The 26,118-nt window shown below is 36.4% G+C and overlaps 1 protein-coding gene across 3 annotated transcripts in view; it reads right to left on the bottom strand.

Moving 5' to 3' along the window:
• Window positions 1-15,297, bottom strand: part of Rnls (renalase, FAD dependent amine oxidase) — a 311,878-nt gene extending 296,581 nt beyond the window's left edge. For all 3 annotated transcript variants that reach the window (XR_012449697.1, XM_074078831.1, XM_074078832.1), the window contains exons 1-4: window positions 14,959-15,297; window positions 14,020-14,125; window positions 13,311-13,453; window positions 4,895-5,053 (exon numbers count right to left, since the gene is read on the bottom strand). Coding sequence is in view for 2 of the 3 variants with exons in the window: in XM_074078831.1 (XP_073934932.1) it covers window positions 4,895-5,053; window positions 13,311-13,453; window positions 14,020-14,125; window positions 14,959-15,076 (526 nt within the window). In the remaining variant the exon portion in view is untranslated. The remainder of the gene's footprint in view (window positions 1-4,894; window positions 5,054-13,310; window positions 13,454-14,019; window positions 14,126-14,958) is intronic.
• Between the last annotated feature and the right edge of the window lie 10,821 nt (window positions 15,298-26,118).

The raw sequence follows: 26,118 nt of genomic DNA, 5'->3' as shown, positions 1-26,118 counted from the left end.
CATATGAATTGAACAGACAATTCTTGAAAGAAGTACAAATGACAAATACATGAAGAGATGTTTAACATCCAACAATAAAGTAAACATAAGTCAAAACTACATTGAGATTCCATTTCACTCCAGTCACTATCATAAAAAAAAAAAAACCAAGAAACGCTAGCAGGGATGCAGGAAAAAATGCAACCGCTGTGGAAATGAGTATGGGGGTTCTCCAAAAAACCAAATGAACTACAATATGATCTTGCTGTACCACTGATGAACATATATCTGAAGGAATGTAAATCAGGTTACAATAAAGATACCTACACAGCCATCATTATTGTGGCACTATTCACAATAGCCAAATTATATGAATCAGACTAACTGCCCATTGGCAGATGAATGGATTAATAAAATGAGGTACATAAACACATAATACACCATAGAGTATTATTCTGTCATTAAGACGACAGAAATTATGTTTGCAGGAAAATGGATGGAACCAGAGATCGTCATCATGCTAAACAAAATAGGCAGGCACACACACACACCCCAATGTAAATGTGTGACTTTCTGTAGGGGAACCAAGAGGAGAAGGTGGGGGAGAGGGATGGGTGATAGCTTCAATATGATAAAAGTACATTATATCTATGTATGAAAATAGCATAATAAAGTCTACTAAAAACTATGAAAGAAGTGTAAAAGGATGGAGAATAACAAAAAGCAACAGAGGTGGTGAATTTGATCAAAGTACAACATACATACATCAGAATACCACAAAACAAGAATGAGCAGGACAGTATGAGAGCAGCTGGTAACAGGACAGTCTAAATTAGATCAAGTACATGCTGCAGGATTTGAAATAGTGGCTGAGGGCTGGTTTTGAAGCCATGCTGCTGAGGTTCACATCTCAGTTTCACCAGCAAGAATGGAGATGATACTATTGCCTAGTGTTGCCTGGGGGATTAAGTGAGATAATCTTTGTGATATTAATATGGAGAAAGTAACACAATTATAGAACCAGAAGGTGAGTCATAAAAGCTTATTATATGGTGCATAGAGTGTCCCTATTTTCTACCTGGGAGAATTTAGTAATGTAATAAATACTTATCACAAAAAGGAAAGTAGTTCTGTCCCATCCATAAAAAGTGAATAAAAATAAATAAATAACAGATAACCCAGACCAAACTATAACCAAAGGGGGATTTTTCATGTAAGATTTAGTAGTTATGTTGACTTGAAAGGCTATATGTGATTCAAAAAAGAGAAAACAGAGAATGAGAAGTAAAACACAGAAAACCAAAGACCAGGCTGTTCATAGTCTGTACAAGCATGTGGTTTGTAGTATATCCTTATTGAGTCACTAATTAACTATGCACTTTGGGTAAGTTAATTAATTTTCATGGGCCCAAATTTATTTCTTTGTGATATATGGTTTTGTAAATTATAGTCATGGTGTTATCCTCTTCATGGTTGTATCCACAACCACAGTCCTTTGGAGTCTAGATTCTAGGGGATTACAATATATATTTTAACCACTAGATGACAATACAGGACTTTGTAAATCTACCTCCTTTGATTAAAAAGCAGGGAAGATGTCTAATAAATGAGAAAGTATTCAAAGTTCTACAAAAAACACAGATGAAAGGATAGACATCAACTAACTCCTCATATGAAGGTCACTACTGAAATTGAGAAAGAGAAAACAGACTTTTTCCACAGATCTTGTTACAAGGGCTAGAAAACTCCCTTTTCACTCCTTAAGGGGTTAAGTTTTAGTTGCATTAAATAAATTCTGGAGTAATAATACACAATGTAATATGTACTGTTAATAAAATTGTATGTATACTTAAAAACTTGTGGGCTAGAGGCCTGGCTCAAGTGACAAAGCACTGAGTTAAAATCCCAGTACCACCACATACACACATAAAAGTAAAAAACAAACAAACACCTTGCTAAGACAGTGGATCTTATGTTAAATGTTCTTATCACAAAAAATAATAAAGAGAAGGGGAAGAAAATCTTGGAAGTGATGGGTATGTTTATGGTACAGGTTGTTCAAAAAGTTTTCACAGATGTATACTTAGTTCCAAACATATCCAGTGGTATACACTAAATATGCACATTCTTATATGCTAATCATACCTCAATAAATTGATTTTTTATAAAAAGATTTATACAAGAGTTAAAAGATAACACTAGATGCTCAGTAAAGGCCCCTCTAATTCTGAGTTTTCTAAGATGAAAATGAACATTGTCAGTTAGATTTCAGTATCAGTACAGGAAACTGGCCTGATAAAACAAAAGCTAACTGACCAGGTGCACTTACTTGGAGAAATGCACCCCCTACCTGACTTTGTTTCTCTGTTCCTATTGTTTCTCATATTCGAATACCTTATCAGCATTTAGTTCAGGACTTTAGCTTTCAGATACCTCACACATGCCTCTGGCAGAAATTATCCTACTTACTTTTGGATCCCATAGTCAACCTACAATCCACCCAAGGACTCCCACTGTTGACATGTCCACTACCATTTTAATTTTGAGTGCAGGCACATTCTCTTCTTCTCCCTATGACCAGCATCTCTGGCAGTAAAAGTGCAAACTTTTATTGGTGGCAGAGGTGTGCCACCATCTCACCTGATGTGAGTCACAGTGGCACGAAAGGGATATTTGGGGACTTAGAAATTTCTGGTGACAGTGTACCAGAGACCCCCAGGAATGGTAGAGAAACTCTTAGGTATCCAATCCCCACAGCACCCTGGAAAGATGGATGGCAGTTGTCAACTCAGAAAGATATTTGTATGTAAAGGACATCTCTAAATTGGCTATTTGTAGATTAGAATTTATTTTGGGAAAAGATGGAGAATCAGGCCCACCCACCATACTGTTACCATGACACATTTTATATTTAAAAAGAAATTAAACAAAGGTTACTATCTAAAGATAAAGTGAATATTGCTAAACCAATTGCGACATTTAAAGACTGAAAGGATAAAACACCAATTCAAAAGTTAAAAATGAAAGATTAAAATATTAAACACTTCTCAATACTTCATGAAAATTTTGAAATAGAAATGCAATTAGAAATAACATATCAAATGAGAAGTACATATCAAAGCAGTTATTTATTTATATATAGTCCAGGCTTCCCTCAAATTCTCTATTGTCCTGACTGTGCCTTCAGTGCTCTGGGATTATAGGGATATACAACCATTCCCTTCTAAAAAGTAGTCTTTGCGATCCTAAAACAACGTCCAATCTATATGACTAATTCCTGGCTTTAGTCCTTATTTTTTGTATTCTCTCTGCATATATGTAGTGTTTTGGTTGGCTCACATGAAACTACAACATTATGACCATCTTTTACCTACAAAATCACATTTTTGTGTATATCAACATAGTAACAGTCACTCTTTAAATATTGTTTTCTGTTAGATAGTCACTAAATACAACACTGTCAAATAAAAATATCCCGTTTTAAAATATTTCCAAATCAAAACACATATGAAACATAAGAAGTCTATAAATACATAGTGCATGACTGGAAGGCAACTTTTAAAAATACCCTACCTTAATTTGCAAATTCTAATCAGAACATCAAATGTACTTAATAATAACCCTCTGACTCAATAATGTTCCTCAGTTGGTAGTTAGGAATAAGTACCAAAAATTAACAGCAACTATTGATGGCAACACAAAATTTGATTGTAAAATCAAGTTGTTATCATCGTCATACATAATGATAATTTCACCAGCTTCAAGTGAACAGATATCTGAAACTTGAGAGTGCTAAATCATCAAATACCACCTTATTAAAAACTAGAAGACTTATATCAGGTTTTTTTCTGTATTGGATTGGAACTGAGGTAGACCACAGACTCAGACTTAGATGACATAAATCACTGTACTTAGTGACAGTCATTTCACCCTAGTTGCCTTATCCACCTTCTGCACACCTTCTAGCTTCCTTCAGGAGCAAAGAATTTTTGTACAATCCTTTATTCTGCTTCAGTGCAATGAAATTTGAACCCTGAAGTCAGTACTCCCTAGGAAACATGAAGAACTGGCACCCTGAGGACAAGATCAAATCCCTTGGGGGAACCTGCTTCTTTGGAGATGTCCCATTTGCCATTTCCCAAGTTGATAAAATGAAAGTTGGCTCTCAGATACATAAATCAGATTTCTCAGATTAACAAACAAAAATTTAGCTTTCTTAAAAAAATCTCTATAATGGTTTAATAGTTTCTCTCCATATGAAAACTGATTTTGTATTATTAGATTTGCTAAATAAAATGATATTCTGATTATCAACAGCCCATCATATTCCTCTTTAAAATTTACCTTTGTTATTTTCACAGAAAATACTTTTTTCTTTTATTATCAGACAAAAAATTTCTTTTCAATTTTAGTTCCTTTATTATTAATTTGGTTCTTTTAGCATACTTCTAACTTCTTCAGTATAATTTCCTCCTCCTCCTCACCTATTGACCCTCACCCTTCTTTTGCACCTCTTTTTCACAATGGTGCTAGATAATTTCCTCAAACACAGAGGGCAACCCAGAGAACAAAAATATAGGAAACTAGGTAACCCAAGTAAGAACTGGTGTCATAAAAACCTTCTTTTTTTTTTTTCTGGGTTAGTCCTAAAGACATTGTTCATTTAGGTCACACCACTGCACATGAACAATATTGACTTCCTGAAGGCAGGGGTAGTAAGAAAAATGTTCAACTTTAACTGGTCAAAAAAATTGTACAGTATTTAGTTTCACCTAGACTAATATCTGAAAGGGGACTAAAGCAGTTTTTAAGACATAAAATCAATACAATCTATGTTATATTCTTCACTAAGAGTCAATTCACATTATTAAAGAAATACCATTGTCTGAGCAGGGGAACAGCAAGGGAAACTCACAGTTCACGATGTCACCCTGAAGCTGCAAAATCTGAGGAACTGGCATGGTGAGGACAACAAGATCGAACTGCTCAGAGAAGCCTGTTTCCTTGAAGACTTCCCATTTGTCATTCTTCAGGTTGATCTGGGTCACACACTGTCTGAAGTAGACTTCTGCACCTGCTCCAAAAGCAAAATCATGACCACATTATCAGAATCTTCCATATGAACAAGGGAAAAGTAAATAGTCACAAACTGGAGCCATTTGGCTGACAAAGTATTCAAGTTTGTTTTCTACAGTCCCCAGGGCTCTTTTTCTTTACTTTCTTTCTAATTTAGTGGTAATTCCTACCACTGCCCACCCACCAGCACCCTTGAATCTTGCTATATTAATATCTGCTCTGGAAAAACATTGCTACTACAATTAATAATAATAACCACAGTTATCTTTCATTAATCAAATATTACATGCCAAGTAATTGACAAACATTATACCAATTTATTTCACAGATTGAGAAATGTCATGCCATGATTTAGAACTACATACAGATGACTCTAAAGCTTGTCATGCTTGCAGAGCAAGTATATGTACATTTCAGGAAAGGTCTTAGCAATTAATTTTTTTCTAGTAATAACAACAAAAGCAATATTCCCTATTAAAGGAATTAATTTCTCAATTAAAGGAACCTACCAAGGCATCTGTGGGAGAATGCAATTCCTCATCAGTAGGTTCTTCTGGTCTTTGACAAAGGTGTCAAAAAAAAATATATGTGGAGAGAAGACAGTCTCTTCAAGAAATGATGTTGGGAAAACTGGATATCCACATATAGAAGACTGAAACTACACACCTATCTCCTGCCTTCTACAAAAATTAATTCAAAATGGATCAAAAATCTAAATGTAAAACCTGAAACTCTGAAACTGTTGCAGGAAAACATAGGGAAAACCCTTGAAGATATAGGCATAGGTAATACTTTTCTAGGCAGCTTTTTTTGGTGGGACTGAGGTTTAGAACTCAGGGCTTTTGTTCTTACAAAGCCAGTGCTCTACTGCTTGAGGCAGACCTCCGGTCCTTTTGTTTTTTTTTTTTTTTGGTGGCAAAGGTGTTTGAGCTCAGGGCCTCATGCTTGCTAGGCAGGTTGCTTGAATCACCACACCAGTCACCTTTCTAAATAGAACCCCAGATGTGCAGGAAATAAGAGCAAGAACTGACAAATAGGAGTGCATAAAATTAAAAAGTTTCTGTACAACAAAGGAAACAATTACCAGAATGAAGAGACAACACACAGAACTGGAGAAAATCTTGGCCAGCTATTCACTGGAAAAAGGATTAATATCTAGAATATATAAAGAGCTCAAAATATTAAATACCAAAAGAACAAACAATCCAATTAATGGGCAAGTAAATTTGACAGTTCTCAAAAGAAAAAATACAAATGAATAAACATTCAACATCCTTATCCATAAAGTAAATGCAAATCAAAGCTACACTGAGATTCCATCTCACCCTACTCAGAACAGCTATCATTAAGAAAACAAACAATAACAAATACTGGTGAAGATGGCTGGGGGTGGGAAAGGAATCTTACCCTTACACATTGTTGTGGGAAATATAAATTAGTGTAGTCTCTATGGAAATCAAGTTTCCTCACAAAACTAAAAACAGAACTACCATATGACCCTGCTCTCTACTCTCACTCTTTGGCATACATCCAAAGGAATGTACGTCAGAATACAATTGAGATAACTACACACCCATGTTCAAAGCAGCACTACTTACAATAGCTGAGCTATGGAGTTAACTTAGGTGACCACCAACTGATGCATGGATAAAGAAAATGTGGTATATACACACAATGGAATATTATTCAGCCATAAAGGAGAATGAAATTATGTCATTTGTAGAAAAATGGATGGAACTGGAAATTATCATGTTAAATAAAATACAGCAGCCTGAGAAAGATACTATGTTCTTTCTCATATGCACAGTCTAGACATAAAAAAAAAGAGAATGACATGAGTATAAAACAGGGGACTGTTTGGGGGTAAGAACTAGTGGGAGAGAGGTGGGTAAAAGGAGATAGTGAAGGGGATGAATAAGCTTGAAGTACTTTATACATGTGTATGAAAACAGGATAATAAAACCCATTAAAAGTATTGTAAAAAGGGAAGTAGAGTGATAAGAAAGAGTAATAGGAGAGTGATTTTGATCGAAGTACATTACATGAATGTGTGAAACTATCACAATGAATTAATTCACTAATATATGTTAATAAAAGTAATTTTAAAAATTAAAACTGAAAAACAAAGAATCAGAACTAAGAGAAACATTGAGTGCCCTCTTGTCACACTTTCTTCTTAGCATAAATTCTTTCAGGAGGCACTTCTGAGTTTAGTAAATTTGACCACACTTAAACTTCTGGCATAAAACCCTTCAATGGCTTTCAGGTGCAGGTAAATTAGTGTAAAATTTTTTTTAACATTGTTTGCAAAGCCTCTTACATCAGGCCCTGCCTTAGTTTTGCACTTCGCCTCTTCCCACCTTCTCATTCATTTGCTACTGTCCAGGCATAATGACTCTTTAATTCTTTTAATGCATTTACTTCCCACTTCAGTACAGTTTCTAATTGATGTGTCTACTGCATGGAAGTCTTATCCCTCAGCTTTTGGTCCAGTTTGCTCTTGTTCACTTTTCAGGTACCCTTGAAAATGTCAGTTCCTCAGAGACGCACATATCCCCCTCAGTCCTCTGAAACTTCTACTATATGCTCTTTTCTAATGCCTCTTCTTTCAAAATACACCAATTATTACATGGATAGTTTAATTACCCCTTCCCCGCCCCTCAACTCATTTCACTCTACATTAACAAAGGTAGGAACCATGTTTCTTATTTACCCTACTGTTTCCCCAGAATGATATGTAACAAAAATTTAAAAATTTACAAGTCTATATGGAATCAATTTTAGAAAAAAAATAAATACAAAAGTAAAAAGGAAGAAAATGATAAAAGGTAACATTACCAGACAAGAGCTACCCTATCTGATAGCATCTGCAAATTAAACCACATTTTCTAAGAAAACCTGTCAACTTACATAGTATAGGTTGACTTGCAACTATATATATTGCATATGTTGACTTTCCAGATTATTAGACAATATCCTTTGGAAGGTAGATGATAAAAACAAACAGATGCAGCATTAGTCCCTCCTATTGGTAAGCCAACCCAAATAAAAGCATCTCCCTGAGGCTAAATTCATCTTCTTATGAATTATATAAGAACATAAGACATTATTTAAAAGCAAAAGGACTTGATCTATCACTTGCCAAATGTCACAGGCAGAACAACTGGGTGACCAATCTCCGAGGGTGTAAAAAGAAATAAAATGGGATTATCCTTTATAGCCCCTTCTCTTGGATCAAGGACTAAATGATGAAAAAGGGGAACCCTGGGAAAAGGGCACTATGAAGCTGTTTTTTTGAGCCATGTGTCTACCAACATGTAGCACCAGATAGGATGAGGACAATCTCTCATACTGTAGAAAAAAAATCAAGAAGAAAAGAAAAGGCCCTACAAAACAAATGTTTAAATTGGAGAGTATGAGCGCCTCTCATTACTCTCCATGGAAAATTTAATAGGAAAACCAACTGGATCAGTTTCAAGGGAGCTCTAGCTTTGTTACTTATTAACCGTGTCAGCCTAGGCAAAGTACTTAATTTCTCTGAGTCTCATTTTCCTCTTTAGTAAGTAGAAATAATGACAACTATTTTGAAAGGTTATTGGGAGAATTAGAAACAATATATGTAGACAGTACCTAAGGTAGTGTCAGATAAATAGCACTTAATTAAATGATAGCCTGGGTTGATTTTGTTACTTTGAATTTTCCTACTCTAGCAACACTGATGACTAAAAAACCATAACAATAGAAAATCAGGTTTCACTCACTCAAGAAGATTGTATTAATGGAGAAAACAAATAAATACAGTTTTCTCTGTAAAGAGGTTAATGTGAACATATCACACAACAAGTAAACACAGAATAGGAGGTCAAAAGACTAGTGCCTATTTCTCTCTACCCTTTAATATTTGTTGTGGGAAACTGGTCTAGTGAATACCATCATTAGAAGTTTGTTTAAAGCACATTGACTGGACACATCCTGTATGGATTATTTTTCTGGAAGTCTGGTCTCAATCTGAATAACCACTGATTAGTCAGTCCATTACATTGTGAACCTGTAAACTCAACAAGATTCCAACATGTACAATATTTTTAGAATAACATAGCAATTTGGACTGGAAACATATGAAAGTCACCCTCATTTAAACAGACTATTTTTTAAACTAATGTTTACCAAGAAATATTACATGGCTGAAGAAAGGATGGTAGGACATAAACGTGAATACTGGTTATTCTGATACTAAAGAATGTAGAAAAACTAAAATGTTTTTTGAACTATTTAAAGGACAGAAAATTTTAAAAGGGATTAATGAATGTGTATGTATCTGGATAGAGGAAAAACAGAGTTGAAACACTGATGAAAGAGCCTTGGAATATTCAAAGGAAAAGTTTACAAATACTCAAATATGAACTCAATTACATAAAAATTCATTTAAAAAAGCAGAAAAAAACATCATAAAATGGACTTATTTACATGTCTGTAACACCAGCACTTGGGAAGTTAAAGCAGGAAGATCCCAAGTTCTAGGCCAATCTGACTTACATACTAAGACCATGTGTCAAAACAAATGGACTTCTTGCTGGTTATATATCATAATGACATTTTTCTTGCTATTTTTCTGTTTGCCAAACTATCTACCAGGAATACACGATTCTTCTATTAAAAAGTTATACTTCAGGCAGGGCCTGGTGGCTCATGCCTGTGATTCCAACTACTTGGGAGGCAGAAATCAGGAGGATCACAGTTTGAGGACAGCCTGGGGAGGGGCGGGAAGGTAGCAAGATTCCACCTCAGTCAACAAAACTCAGTGTGGTGGCACACATCTGCCATCCAAGCTACATGCAGGAGATATAAATAGGAGGACTGTGGTCCTGGCTAGTCTGGGGAAAAATTCAAGGCCCTATTCAAAAAACAACTAGAGCAAAAAGGGCTGGGTGAATGGCTCATGTGGCAGAATGCTTAACTAACAAGTATGAAACTCTGAGTTTAACTCCCAGGACTGCCAAAAAAGTTACTTTTTGAAATACATAATGGCAACCTTACATAATTGCAAGAAAATATACAGAACTCACTATACCAAGAAGCTGTACAAATTTAAAAAATAAATGGGTTTTTACTAAGAATGGGGTTAAATTTGATTGATAGTCATATCATATATATAAGCTATTTATGTAAACTATTTATATATTAAAATCAATATCACTATATCTATCATTTACAAAGTTCTGCTAGTTTGTATGTGAGCTACAAAGAATGAAATATGATATCTTCTCCTAAGAGTTTCTAAAGCAAAAGCGGAAGATAAAACATATACATTCCCCCTAAACCTAACAAAATAAGGAAGTAGATACAAAGTATTCAAGGAATATTCTTCTGCCAGAAAATCATTTCTATAAGGGCGAGACTTTGGTTTTTGTATCATTGGTACCTAAAACATGTCTGTGTATAGTAAATACTCAATAAATGCTTATTGAATCACTGGATATATGTACATAAGTATGTATGTATGCATAGATATAAAATAGAGTTAGTAAGTACTTGGATATTTTGGATAGTATACAAATTTAACTTGGGTGAAGTGAAAAACCAAGATAGAAAAGAGATTTTCTAGCATTTGTTGCCCTTAACGCAGAGAAACTAAAGCAGATACCTTAAAGCAACTGAGGCCAATAGGAAAAGGGGAACAGGTACTAGAGAAAAGGTTAGATCAAAAAAAAAAAGAAGAATTAACCTAGAAGGTAATACCCACGCACAGGAAATCAATGTGAGTCAATGCCCTGTATAGCTATCCTTATCTCAACCAGCAAAAACCCTTGTTCCTTCCTATTATTGCTTATACTCTCTCTACAACAAAATTAGAAATAAGGGCAAAATAGTTTCTGCTGGGTATTGAGTGGGGGGGAGAGGGAGGGAGCGGAGTGGGTGGTAAGGGAGGGGGTGGGGGCAGGGGGGAGAAATGAACCAAGTCTTGTATGCACATATGAATAATAAAAGAAAAATTAAAAAAAAAAGTGATACGGTGGCATGGCATTATGCACAGCTGATAGTAACATTCCACCAAATGTTCAATGATGTCACTGTCTGTGACGGCTAACTTTATGTGTCAACCTGACTGGGCCACGCAGTGCCAAATACGTGGATAAACGTTATCCTGAGTACTTTTACCAAAGAATTTTTGAGACAATGTCAAATTTAAATCTGAGTAAAACAGATTGCCCTTCTTGATGCAAGTGACCTTCATCTAATCATTTGAAGGGCAAAATAAGAGAAAAAGTTTCACCCTCCCTCAATAAAAGGAGAATTATTCTAGGACACCTGCCCCCAAAGGGATGCTCAAGTCCCTTGTATAAAATGACATAGTACTTGCATATAACTTATGTACATTCTCTTATGTACTTTAACTATCTCTAGATTACTTATACTACTTAATACAGTGTAAATGTTATGTAAAAAGTTGTGACTGGGCACAGGTGGCTCATGCCTATAAATCCTAGTTACTCAGGAGGCAGAGATCAGGAGGATTGCAGTTCGAAGCCAGCCTCGGCAAATAGTTCCCAAGACCCTATCTTGAAAAAACCCTTCACAAAAAAGAGCTAGTAGAGTGGCTCAAGGCATAGGCCCTTAGTTCAAAACCCAGTACCACAAAAAAAAGTTGTTATACTGTATTGTTGAGGAAATAATGGCAAGAGAAAGATGTACATGTACTTCACATGTTTACTACAGATGCAACCACCAGAGATCTAACTACATAGTACATGGATGAGATACAAGGTAAACAATGCTCAGAGTGCTAGAGAGAGCCTAAGGCTCTGTGAAAGGGTAGAAAGCTACAACAAGGTATGCCTATACGTCACTTTATTCTCATGGGTGCAGCAGCACAGGATTTGGCATGCAGCAAATTCAAATTTTGCTTTTAGGAACTTTATAGATTTTTTTTCAAGTGCTGTTGATCTGCAGTTAATTGAATCCACAGAATGTGTGGATAGGGAGGACCAGCAGTATATCCTACTGGTTCTTTTTCTGTGGAGAACTTTGATTGAGAGACCTCATAGACTGAATCTTGGATGTACAAATGGCCCAACTCAGAATAGTATTTTTTATGTGCTTATGTTGTGTATTCAAACTCACTGACCTCTCTGCCTAGTATCAGGGATTATTACTGTGCTCAGTAGGTAATGTTTAATAAGGAAGACCAAAATAGTAATTATTCTCGAAACAGCTTATGTGCATTATGATTTTTCAAGAGGCCTTGTTCTTGGAATTTTTTTTTTTGGTACTGGAGTTTGAATTCAGGTCTTTATACTTGCTAGGCAAGCACTCTACCACTTGAGCCATTCTGCCAGCTCATGAAGCCTTATTCTGTTTTTTTTTTTTTAAATCACTTATCATCCAAGAAAAGTTCAATTTTTTAAAAAATATTCATAAAATCTATAAGGGACAAATGAAAATCTTAACAGAATATGGGCAAAGATTATGAATGAAACATTCAAAGAAAAAATGAAAAGAGGTGTATAAAAAAGATGCATAAACTCATTCATAGCTTAGGAAATATAAGTCAAAACTATAAAGATACCATTTTTAACCTATGACACAGACAAAAACTAAAATCTTCCATAATATCCAGATGTAAGGACACATTACTATTTACTATTGAAGAGTTATTCTTTAAGGGTAATATGTAACACAACCCATTTAAATGAAAAAATATACTTATTGCTTGACATAACTATTCTGTTAGGATTTAATACTACAGATGTGCTCACAAAAGCATGCCAAGGTTAGACATGAAACAATGTTTAGATATAAAAAAAATACTCTAAATATTTACCAGAAAGTTAATAGCTAAATAAACAATGATATCCATACACCATATAATACTGGACAGCAATTAAGGAGAACAAAGCACACTGAATTTGCTAACATAAAAGCAGACTCAAGATATGAAGCAAACAAATTATAGGACACTCTGTGTCAAATAATCCCCTCTGTATATATTTTTAAAGAAATAAATATAAACATATTAAAAGTAAACAGAGACAGCCACACAGCTAAATAGATAGAAAATTAAACATTCTGTTGGAAGTATATACTGGAAACTGTTATCAGTGTTTACTATGGAGGAAGAAAGACTAGCTATTAAGTGGTAAGTAGGAAGATATCAACTTTTTATAATTTTATTATGTGGTATTAACATTTAATTATGTATAACTTAATTTAAAAATGCTAATTTTTTAAAAAGGGAGAGAAAATTCAAATCCCACCTGATTGTCTCAAGTAATGCTTAATAATTGAAGAAACTCCTTGAGGGGCCACAAAGTTGCAGTCTCCTTCTTTCATATTCATTCCTTCAATAGGCCAGGTAAGAGGCTTCAGAATCCCATGAGCTAACAGTTCATCATAGAAACTGAAATAAATCAACACACACACATAGATCTACAATACTATACTCTTCTAAGAACTCTTAGAGATTATAATTCCACATCATAACTAGAAACCTTCATATGATCAACTCAGTGTATACTTTGTGTTAAGCAAAATTTGTAGTTCAATTGAAGAACAGAAACATTTTGAGAACTCAAATTTTTTTTCTTCCTGACATTAGCCAAAGGCCCATTTCTCCATATAATTCAAAACTAAAGACAAGGAAAACATGTAGAAAAGAACTTTGTGCACAGATTTTAAATTTGGTTAAGAACATTGTCTTCCATTGTGGGTATCTGTCCTCTTCTTCAACACTAGTATTTATGGAGTCCTTTATTTCTTCCATATATCATCTCATCTAATCTTCACAACAACCCTATGTACGGATTTCAGTTTCCTAGTTTACTCAGATTAACCTTTTACAATTAAGATGATCAACACTGACAACATCATAATAATTTCACTATGTTACACAAGAGGCAAAGTTTTAAAGATGTGTTTAAAATGTATGATTTGTGTTCTTTTGAACACCCGTGGTGACTAACTTACGTTTGGTGTTTTTTGGCATAATGAGGAGTGCAGGTGATATACTGAGCACCCATATCAGCTGTGCACTGGGGATTGTGAGGACTGCTTGTCGTTGTCATTCTTCCTCCTTTAATTAAGTCATAGTTAAGTATCAGTGCATTAGAATGAGTCTTTTAGAAGCCAGCTCATCTGGGGTTATCCCAATGGACTTTTTTTTTTTTTAACAAACATTGTAAACTGAAGTCTTTGTCGTCTAGCATTGTCATTAGGTAGTTAACAGGCACTGATCGCGCGGGAGAAGGAACCATTAGAATTGGTAAAGCTGGGTCCATCCCTGTCGCTAATATTTGCTTTAATTTGATAACTGTGAGTTAAAAATAAATGAAAAAAGAGGGGATAAGACTTATGAGTAATGTACCAGTGTCTTGCATTGTTACTAGTGCACACATTGACTTGAACAAATGCATAAATGAAGCGAAATGATGAAATGCTAGAATGACTGAATCCAGAAGGCTCTTGCAGGCAGTCAGGATGCATAAGAATGACAGAACACTGTAAACTGCATCTGGGGCAGGTCTTATGCATGAGCACGTTAGATCCGAGAATTTGGAGAAACCTGCAATGACTCTTACGGGTGAAGGCAAACATGCATTTATTAGGAACAGGCAAGGCCCATGCCTTCCCAGCCCATACTTTTCTAACTCCGCTTGGGCCCAGGCCCCCATCCTGCTGCCCGCCATCCCAGAGAGGGTCACTGCCCACCCCCCCAAAATCTCCGCCTCTTCCGGGCGCCACAGTCCCGGGTCACGTGACGAGGCGCGTAGTGCGCCTGAGCCGCAACGGCTGCGCGCTGAGCCGCGGACCCGAGCCTGCTCTGACGCAGCGTGCTGACGCCATCTTGGACGCAGGCGCGGTAACAGCCTTTTTCCTCCCCAGGTTTTGGCCATTGGACATACCCACCTGCGTCCCCAGCCTTGTCCCACACGGTGACATACAGGGGACCGGATATCTCCTTCTTTAGCAGCGCGGCGCACAAGCTTCCGGTCAGACCGGCGCCCACGATCAGCACCCGCGCCATGATGGCGGCACGGCCCGGGTCTCTCGGCGGCGTCTGGGGAACAGCGGCCGAGCCCGCGCCCAGCACGCCCGCCCGCGCCGGGTCACCGCCCGCGGTCCTGCAGGGGGCGGGTAGTCCGAGGGGGCCGGCTGCGGAGAACCCCGGCTTTGGGGCGTCCTGCCGGTGACGTCCGCCAGCCGCGCCGTCAGAGGAGCGTTGAATCCCCGCCCGCACGCGGTTGAACCCGGTAGCCTCTAAGGCCTCGGGCGGCGGAGAAGCAGCTGTCCTCGCCACCAGGTGACTGCCTGCCAGTGTTGATACTCCAGATGTGACAGGGAGAGCGAACAGACCAGCCGTGCTAGAGCAAGCTCTCCTCTAGAATCCGAGTCGCCACCATGCGTGTCATAGAAAAAAGGTTTTGCAATTAGAAAAAGGATCCTTTTTTTTTTTTTTTTCCTTAAGCCCAAAGACTTGTTGGTGTCAACTTTTCTATTGGTGGAACGGGGACAGTAATGTTTGTTTTCTAATTGTGAGAATTAAAGATATTTAATTCACTGGAAAGTTGTAGATTTCATCTCTTCAGCAAGTGATAAGTTCTATGTCAAAATACAGTGATTGTGCTCCAAGGAATAATGATAAATAAGAAAAGGATAGGAGCCATTACCACCGTTTCCCCACCCGATATTGTCTTGGAAGTTCTCAATGAAATAAAAAAGTAATGTGATATCTGAGTTATTAAAAAAATACTAAAGTCAAAGTACTTTTCAGATAGGTTATTACCTGAAAAAACGCTAGGAAAATGAGTGACATAATAAAGTTGACAGCAGTAGCCAATTACAGTGAAAACATTAAGAATCCGAAGTTTTATTTATGTCCACATAAAAAATTTTCCAGGCGTGAAATGGGTGATGGCCTGATACTATAGATCTATTTAGAGATAGATAGATAGATGAAAAGAGCTAGAAGAAAACGTGATGAATATATGCAGCCCAAGAAGACATTTCAAGCATAAAAATAAAAGATGGAGTTGAAGAGAAAAGTTCAACTTTATTAATTGTATAGAAATAATCGAGTTATTTACAATAATGTATATTGTAAAATACACAAGATGAAATACAGTAAAATAACTGACATGAAAATATCCATATATAAAACTTCATAGACAAATTGACAAAACGAAAATGTGCATAGATCAAATAGAATTCTTGAATTAAAAAAGTTCAATAAACATATCTTTAACTGTTCTACGTACAAATACAAATTAAAATTGTAACAAGGACTTAAAGGCTGCTTTTGCTAAAATGTGACTCCACTTGGTCTTGCAAATGTCCTATGGGTCAGGTTAAGAATTTAGAATCTCTGCCTCCATTTTGCTTGTCTACTTTGCTCTGAGTGGATCTCTTCTGTAGTCACCTTGGATTTCAAGAAAAGGTCTGATGGATAAACGTGTGTGATAACACCCCTGACTCCCATGCAGCAATGACTTTTCTTAGGATGACAGGGCACCACGTGACCAATTCTGAGATAAGGATCAACCAGACCATAGTTTGAACTGAGATGCTCCATCTTCCCAACATGATTGATTAAAATTGTGTCCTGTCTTTCTACCATTACTTTTGTTTGCTTTTTGTGAAGTGAGTGGTCAGACCTGATTTTTTGGGACCTCCCAGAGTCAGACCTCTGGCATAGGAGTCCAGTAGCAAAATAATTTTTCTTTTCGTTAGTTAGGAATTCCTTTTTTAAATGCAAATGCCTACATTTGGCAAGGATACAACAAAATACACCCTTAATATGTTACTAATGAAAGTGTAATGATGAATTTTTTTATTTTATTATTCATATGTGCATACAAGGCGGGTCATATCTCCCCCCTTTCCCCACCCCCTCCCTTACCACCCACTCTGCCCCCTCCCTCTCCCCCACACCCACTCAATACCCAGCAGAAACTATTTTGCCCTTATTTCTAATTTTGTTATAGAGTGTAAGCAATAATAGGAAGGAACAAGGGTTTTTGCTGGTTGAGATAAGGATAGCTGTACAGTTATTGGACTCACATTAATTTCCTGTGCATATGTGTTACCTTCTAGGTTAATTCTTTTTGATCTAACCTTTTCTCTAGTTCCTGGTCCCCTTTTCCTATTGGCGTCTGTTGCTTTTAAGGTATCTGCTTTAGTTTCTCTGCGTTAAGGGCAACAAATGCTAGCTAATTTTTTAGGTGTCTTACCTATCCTCACCCCTCCCTTGTGTGCTCTCGCTTTTATCATGTGCTCAAAGTCCAATCCCATTGTTGTGTTTGCCCTTGATCTAATGTCCACATATGAGGGAGAACATATGATTTTTGGTCTTTTGGGCCAGGCTAACCTCACTCAGAATGATGTTCTCCAATTCCATCCATTTACCAGGGAATAACATTTCATTCTTCTTCATGGCTGCATAAAAATCCATTGTGTATAGATACCACATTTTCTTTTTTTATTTTATTTTATTTTATTATTCATATGTGCATACAATGCTTGGGTCATTTCTCCCCCCTGCCCCCACCCCCTCCCTTACCACCCACTCTGCCCTGTCCCTCTCCCCCACACCCCCTCAATACCCAGCAGAAACTATTTTGCCCTTATTTCTAATTTTGTTGTAAAGAGAGTATGAGCAATAATACGAAGGAACAAGAGTTTTTGCTGGTTGACATAAGGATAGCTATACAGGGAGTTGGCTCACATTAATTTCCTGTGCGTGTGTGTTATCTTCTAGGTTAATTCTTTTTGATCTCACCTTTTCTCTAGTTCCTGGTCCCCTTTTCCTATTGGCCTCAGTTGCTTTTAAGGTATCTGCTTTAGTTTCTCTGCGTTAAGGGCAACAAATGCTAGCTAATTTTTTAGGTGTCTTATACCTATCCTCACCCCTCCTTTGTGTGCTCTCGCTTTTATCATGTGCTCAAAGTCCAATCCCATTGTTGTGTTTGCCCTTGATCTAATGTCCACATGTGAGGGAGAACATATGATTTTTGGTCTTTTGGGCCAGGCTAACCTCACTCAGAATGATGTTCTCCAATTCCATCCATTTACTAGTGTATGATAACATTTCGTTCTTCTTCATGGCTGCATAAAATTCCATTGTGTATAGATGCCACATTTTCTTAATCCATTCTTCAGTGGTGGGGCATCTTGGCTGTTTCCGTAACTTGGCTATTGTGAATAGTGCCGCAATAAACATGGGTGTGCAGGTGCCTCTGGAGTAACCTGTGTCACAGTCTTTTGGGTATATCCCCAAGAGTGGTATTGCTGGATCAAATGGTAGATCAATGTTTAGCTTTTTAAGTAGCCTCCAAATTTTTTTCCAGAGTGGTTGTACTAGTTTACATTCCCACCAACAGTGTCAGAGGGTTCCTTTTTCCCCGCATCCTCACCAACACCTGTTGTTGGTGGTGTAGCTAATGATGGCTATTCTAACAGGGGTGAGGTGGAATCTTAGTGTGGTTTTAATTTGCATTTCCTTTATTGTTAGAGATGGTGAGCATTTTTTCATGTGTTTTTTGGCCATTTGCATTTCTTCTTTTGAAAAAGTTCTGTTTCGTTCACTTGCCCATTTCTTTATTGGTTCATTAGTTTTGGGAGAATTTAGTTTTGTAAGTTCCCTATATATTCTGGTTATCAGTCCTTTGTCTGATGTGTAGCTGGCAAATATTTTCTCCCACTCTGTGGGTGTTCTCTTCAGTTTAGAGACCATTTCTTTTGATGAACAGAAGCTTTTTAATTTTATGAGGTCCCATTTATAAATCATCTCTTGGTTGCTGTGCTGCTGAGGTTTCATTGAGAAAGTTCTTACCTATACCTACTAACTCCAGAGTATTTCCTACTCTTTCTTGTATCAACTTTAGAGTTTGTGGTCTGATATTAAGATCCTTGATCCATTTTGAGTTAATATTGGTATAGGGTGATATACATGGATCTAGTTTCAGTTTTTTGTAGACTGCTAGCCAGTTTTCCCAGCAATTTTTATTGAAGAGGCTGCTATTTCTCCATTGTATATTTTTAGCTCCTTTGTCAAAGACAAATTGGATATAGGTGTGTGGCTTCATATCTGGGTCCTCTATTCTGTTCCACTGGTCTTCATGTCTGTTTTTGTGCCAGTACCATGCTGTTTTTATTGTTATTGCTTTGTAATATAGTTGAAGTCAAGTATTGTGATACCTCCACATTGTTCTTTTGACTGAGTATTGCCTTGGCTATTCATAGCCTCTTGTGTTTCCATATAAATTTCACGGTAGATTTTTCAATCTCTTTAATGAATGTCATTGGAATTTTGATGGGAATTGCATTAAACATGTAGATTACTTTTGGGAGTATAGACATTTTTACTATGTTGATTCTACCAATCCATGAGCATGGGAGATCTCTCCACTTTCGATAGTCTTCCTCAATCTCTTTCTTGAGAAGTTTATAGTTTTCCTTGTAGAGGTCATTCCCATCTTTTGTTAGGTTTACAGCTAGGTATTTGATATTTTTTGAGGCTATTGTAAATGGAATTTTTTCATACATTCTTTTTCAGTTTGCTTATTGTTAGTGTATAGAAATGCTAATGATTTTTCTATGTTGATTTTATATCCTGCTACCTTGCTATAGCTATTGATGATGTCTAGAAGCTTCTGAGTAGTTTTTTGGGTCTTTAAGGTATAGGATCATGTCGCCTGCAAATAGGGATATTTTGACAGTTTCTTTACCTATTTGTATTCCTTTTATTCCTTCTTCTTGCCTAATTGCTCTGGCTAGGAATTCCAGTACTATGTTGAATAGGAGTGGAGATAGTGGGCATCCTTGTCTATCTAGTTCCTGATTTTAGAGGGAATGGTTTCAGTTTTTCTCCATTAAGTATAATGCTGGCTGTAGGTTTGTCATATATAGCTTTTATAATGTTGAGGTACTTTCCTTCTATTCCTAGTTTTCTTAGAACTTTTATCATGAAATGGTGTTGGATCTTATCAAAGGCCTTTTCTGCATCTATTGAGATGATCAAGTGGTTTTTGTCTTTGCTTCTGTTAATGTGGTTTATTATGTTTATTGATTTTTGTATGTTGAACCACCCCTGCATCCCTGGGATGAAGCCTACTTGGTCGTGGTGAATAATCTTTTTGATGTGTTGTTGAATTCGGTCTGCCATTATTTTGTTGAGGATTTTTGCATCAATGTTCCTGAAGGAGATTGGCCTATAGTTCTCCTTTTTGGAGGTGTCTTTGCCTGGTTTTGGGATAAGTGTAATACTGGCTTCATAAAATGTGTTTGGCAGTTTTCCTTCCCTTTCTATTTTGTGGAACAGTTTAAGGAGGGTTGGTATCAGTTCTTCTTTAAAGGTCTGATAGAATTCAGCAGAGAATCCATCAGGTCCTGGACTTTTCTTTTTGGGGAGACTCTTGATTGCTGCTTCAATTTCATTTTGTGTTATAGGTCTATTCAGGTGATTAATTTCCTCTTGGTTCAGTTTTGGATGATCATATGTACCTAGAAATCTGTCCATTTCTTTAAGATTTTCAAATTTATTTGAATATAGGTTCTCAAAGTAGTCTCTGATGATTTCCTTGACTTCCTTGGTGTTTGTTTTTATCTCCTCTTTTGCATTCCTGATTCTACTAATTTGGGTTTTTTCTCTCCTCATTTTAGTCAGGTTTGCCAGGGGTCTATCCATCTTGTTTATTTTTTCAAAGAACCAACTTTTTGTTTCATTAATTCTTTGTATGGTTTTTTTGGTTTCTATTTCGTTGATTCAGCTCTTATTTTTATTCTCTCCTTCTATTTGTTTTGGGATTTGCTTGTTCTTGTTTTTCTAGGAGTTTGAGATGTATCATTAGGTCATGATTTGGGATCTTTCAGTCTTTTTAATATATGCACTCATGGCTATAAACTTTCCTCTCAGGACTGCCTTAGCTGTGTCCCATAGGCTCCGGTAGGTTGTGTTTTCATTTTCATTGACTTCCAGGAACTTTTTAATTTCCTCTTTTATTTCCTCGATGATCCATTCTTCATTAAGTAATGAGTTATTTAGTTTCCAGCTGTTTGCATGTTTTTTGTCTTTACTTTTGATGTTGAGTTCTACTTTTACTGCATTGTGATGAGATAGTATGCACGGTACAATTTCTGTTTTCTTATATTTGCTGAGACTTGCTTTCTGCCCTAGGATATGATCTATTTTGGAGAAGGTTCCATGGGCTGCTGAGAAGAATGTATATTGTGTAGAAGTTGGATGAAATGTTCTGTAGACATCAAGTAGGTACATTTGATCTATTGCATATTTTAGATCTTGGATTTCTTTATTGATTTTTTGTTTGGATGACCTACCAATTGATGATAATGGGGTGTTAAAGTCTCCCACAACCACTGTGTTGGCGTTTATATATGCTTTTAGGTCTTTCAGAGTATGTTTGATGAAATTGGGTGCGTTGACATCGGGTGCATACAGATTGATTATTATTATTTCCTTTTGGTCTATTTCCCCTTTTATTAGTATGGTATGTCCTTGTTTATCTCATTTGATCAATGTAGGTTTGAAGTCTACTTTGTCAAAGATAAGTATTGCTACTCCTGCCTGTTTTGGGGGGCTATTGGGTTGGTAAATCTTCCTCCAGCCTTTCATCCTAAGCATCTGCTTATTTCTATCGGTGAGATGGGTCTCCTGTGTCTTCCTTTTTAATCCAGTTCATCAAATGGTGCCTTTTGATGGGGGAATTAAGTCCTTTAACATTAAGTGTTAGTACTGATAGGTATGTGGTGATTCCTGTCATTTAGTTGTCTTTGTTGTTTGAAGGTTTGATTGTGTATACCTAAGTTGAGGTTACTCTCTACTGTCTTGCTTTTTCTTTTCCTGTGGTTTGGTGCTGCCTGTCCTTTCATGGTTAAGTTGGGTTTCACTTTCTGTGTGCAGAATCACTTGAAGAATCTTTTGTAGTGGTGGCTCTGTGGTCACATATTGTTTTAGTTTCTGCTTATCATGGAAGACTTTTATTGCTCCATCTATTTTGAATGATAGTTTTGCTGGGTAGAGTATCCTGGGGTTGAAGTTATTTTCATTCAGTGCCCGGAAGATCTCACCCCATGCTCTTCTTGCTTTTAATGTTTCTGTTGAGAAGTCTGCTGTGATTTTGATGGGTTTACCTTTGTATGTTACTTGTTTTTTCTCTCTTACAGCCTTGAATATTCCCCTAGTTTCTGAACTTGTTGTTTTAATGATGATATGTCGTGGGGTAGTTCTATTTTGGTTTGGTCTGTTTGGTGTCTTGGAAGCCTCTTGCATCTGTATGGGAATATCTTTCTCTAGATTTGGGAAATTTTCCGTTATTATTTTGTTGAATATATTACGCATTCTCTTTGCTTGCACCTCTTCTCCTTTTTTGGTGCCCATGATTGTCAAGTTTGGTCTTTTGATGGAGTCAGTGAGTTCTTGCATTTTCTTTTCACAGGTCTTGAGTTGTTTAATTAATAGTTCTTCGGTTTTTCCTTTAATTACCATTTCATCTTCAAGTTCTGAGATTCTGTCTTCTGTTTTCTCTATTCTGCTGGATTGGCCTTCCGTTTTGTTTTGCAGTTTTGTTTTGTTCTTTTTTCTGAGGTTTTCCATATCCTGGGTGGTTTCCTCTTTATTGTTGTCTATTTTTGTCCTGAGTTCATTTATCTGTTTATTCATCATGTTCTCTGTTTCACTCTGGTGTTTATACAATACTTCTGTGGTTTCCTTTATTTCTTCTTTTGTTTTTTCAAATTCTCTATTTTTGTTGTCTTGGAATTTCTTGAGTGTCTCCTGTACATTTTGGTTGACCCTATCCAGTATCATCTCTAAAATTCTCATTGAGTACCTGTAGTATGTCTTCTTTTAAGTTATTCTTGTGGGCTTCATTGGGTCCTTTGGCATAGTTTATCTTCATTTTGTTGGAGTCTTGATCTAAGTATCTGTTTTCTTCATTTCCCTCTGGTTCCTGTACTAATTTTTTGCTGCGGGGAAACTGGTTTCCCTGTTTTTTCTGTCTTCCTGTCATTGTCTTTGGTGTTGTTACTGTCCCTGTACTGTGTGCAATTAAGTATTTTCTAGCTTGTAATAACAATGGTAATATCTAGAATGGAAGGGTGAGCAGAGATGGAAAGCAAGAAGTTAAAGAAAAGGGAAAAACAAATAAACAGACAAGAAGGAGAAAACAGAACAAGGAATCAGACAAGAAAGTTTCAATGGTATAAACAGGGAGCGTTAGCGTACTAGTCGACAATAAGCTTGTCTGCATCTTCCCAAGCCATCTGGCATGGGCGACTGGTGGCCCGGGGCCCTCCTTGTTTCTCTGTTTAACATGAAGTGGAGATTCTCTGCACCGGCTGGAGGTGTGGAGGGGTCAAAGTTTTGCCTCTTCTCAGTGATTTTGCCTGCAAAGTGTGTCTCCAGCATCTCTCCAAGATTTCACTATAGGAGGCTCGCTTTCGGCTTCCTCCCTCTAGCCGCCATCTTGGAATCCCCTGATGAATTTTCTAGAGTATGATTTGACAGTAAGTGGGTGTGTCTTGTTTTATCGTGCTTCTCAAGTACTACATTTATTTTTTAACAAATTGAAGCTGTTACAACCCAGCATTGAGCCAGTTAATTGGTGTAACTTTTCCGACAGCTCAGATAATTGTTAGGATTTTTCAGCACTAAAGTATTTTTAATGAAGGCATGTGTTTTTATACTTGATTCTGTTGTACACTTTATAAACTATAGTGTCAACATAACTTACATGCACTAGAAAACAAAAAAAAATTCATATGACTCACTTTATTGTGTGATTTGGTGAAGTGATTTGGAGCCCAAACTGCAATGTCACTTGAGATATGCTTGTTTCAAAAGTCTTAAAATGGTGTCCGTTAAGCCACACATGTAACTTAGTGAAGTAGTGTACAAGTATTTGTTAAGGTTTATAAATGTGTTTTTTGCAATGTTATTAGAAACATTGAAATGGACAATAAGTAGAAGACTGGTTATGTTACAGCTGTATGTACATCTATATAAAGTCACTAAACTTGATTTTGAATATATAAGGATGGAAAACTACTTACTATATAATGCTGAATAACCCAGGCTACAAAACTATAATATAATCCCAGACTTTTATAGACATACCTATGTACATAAAGTATTAGAGAAATATGAAAGGAGACAGATGTATTTATATTTTTCTATTAGTTTCAAATGTATTATAAAGACCATATATTTATAGCCATTTATTTATTTTCTCAATTATAAAACAAAGTTGATAACACTAGAAAGGCTAAGCTAATAAGCCAATGCTTTCAAGTAACTTAGAAATTTCTCTGAAATTAAAAGCTTAAGTAATATGATTTACAGTCATAGAGTACCTTTAAAATACCAGAATTGTGTAACTGGAAAGGTATTTGAAGCAATGTAACTGCCTTCTCTTGCCACCATTTTACATCTTAAATACAGACACTAGGTTTAAGGGCATTTGCTCAAGGTTATTCAGCATGTCAATGATAATACTAGCCCAGGTTTTTATGCTCCTTTCAATCTGCTCTTCTGCTCTTTTCCACCATCTCTTGCTTTCTCTTTATGTTATTAGTCAAATCCTCTTAGACAACCAGGCTTCAAACGTCATAATCACTTTCTGTGGCTTCTCTTTTCTCATCATGATACTGATTAGTCCTTGGGTCTTTTGACTGTTTTTCTATTGTCTCTTAAATCCAGTCCCATCAAGTTGTGCAACAGAAAAGTTGTCCAGATGGTGCATCACCAGGTTGTATTAAAGTGCCTAGGAAATTTTTTTACTACATTTTTGTGAACTATAGACATTTGGCATTTTAATTTGCCAGTATATTAATTCATTATTTGAGTTCAAGCAATTACTAGTTCTGATTTTCATACAGAGTTAAGTTCTGCATTAAATTGTCATAAAAATACTCAGTGGTATTTTCCCAACTTATATTTACATCTTGTTTTAGTATCTTCATATACAGGCTTGTCCTGTAACTAAACTGAATTACTTTCTTTTCCCTGAACATATCTTCTATTTCCCTCTTATCTGTGCCAGGAAAATCCTTGTTTATGCTGTTCTGCGTACAGAGCATACTTCTTTGACCTGTGTTTGAAATTCATATTAATCTTTCACTCTCTTTCTCATTATGATCAACAGTATGTTCTTATAAATCATTTACTCAGAATTTTAGGCTGTTATGACCATAGAATAGAGGTAGCCTTGGTGGTTTGTGATTTTTACTACCGTCAACGTCTAGAATTAGTTATATCTTAGTCCATGGTAGTAGTGGGTCCATGGTGTGGTAGGCTACTGGAGAGGTGGGAATGACTAGGTGACCTAAAGAAAATTTGAATTGTAAAGCAGTTGGGACTACCCCTTGCTCATACATTTACTTTTCTTTTTCAACATTGCATTTTTCTTTTATTATTTTTTCCTATTTCTTACCTTTGTAAGTATGTCATCTTCTGGTCATTCAAGTTCAGCTTAACAGTGACCTTACTCCTTGCTCAGTTACTTTTCCTGTTCACCATTACCTTTTTTTCCCCCTATTATACTTGGAAGTATGTCATCTTCTGGTCATTCAAGTTCAGCTTAACAGTCACCTAAAAAAGTCTCCTCTAATCTCTTGGCCTAAAATAGCCATTCAGTGCTATGTTAGAAACCTATTTTAATTTCTTCACCTTAACTAACCATGTTTAAAAGTTATTTTGCTTTTTAATATGTTTCCTTGTTTATTGTCTTTCTCCTACTAGAATTTGTATACCAGTAGGAGAGAAACACTGTTATATTCAATAAAGAATCCCTGGCAACTAGAATCAAAGTTAGAATTGTCAGAGACTATTAAGGGTCACTAACTGTTTGCTTAGAAGGCATACAAGACTTTTGAGGATAACACTTAAGGCATGATAGGCTGGTTGGTAATTCAGTTGGATAATTTCAGTATTAAATATCCTTTCCCAGAGAGTACTTTCTTATGGTATAATGTGATTGTAATACTGTAAAATATGTCAGTTAGCAAAGTGTACAGATCTGTTCACATTTAACTGTGTTATTGATAACTTTAATA

This window comes from Castor canadensis, chromosome 7 (genome assembly GCF_047511655.1).
Source record: "Castor canadensis chromosome 7, mCasCan1.hap1v2, whole genome shotgun sequence".
NCBI lineage: Eukaryota > Metazoa > Chordata > Mammalia > Rodentia > Castoridae > Castor > Castor canadensis.
Note: the sequence above shows the minus strand (reverse complement) of the source record. Positions and strands in the feature narration are given on the sequence as shown.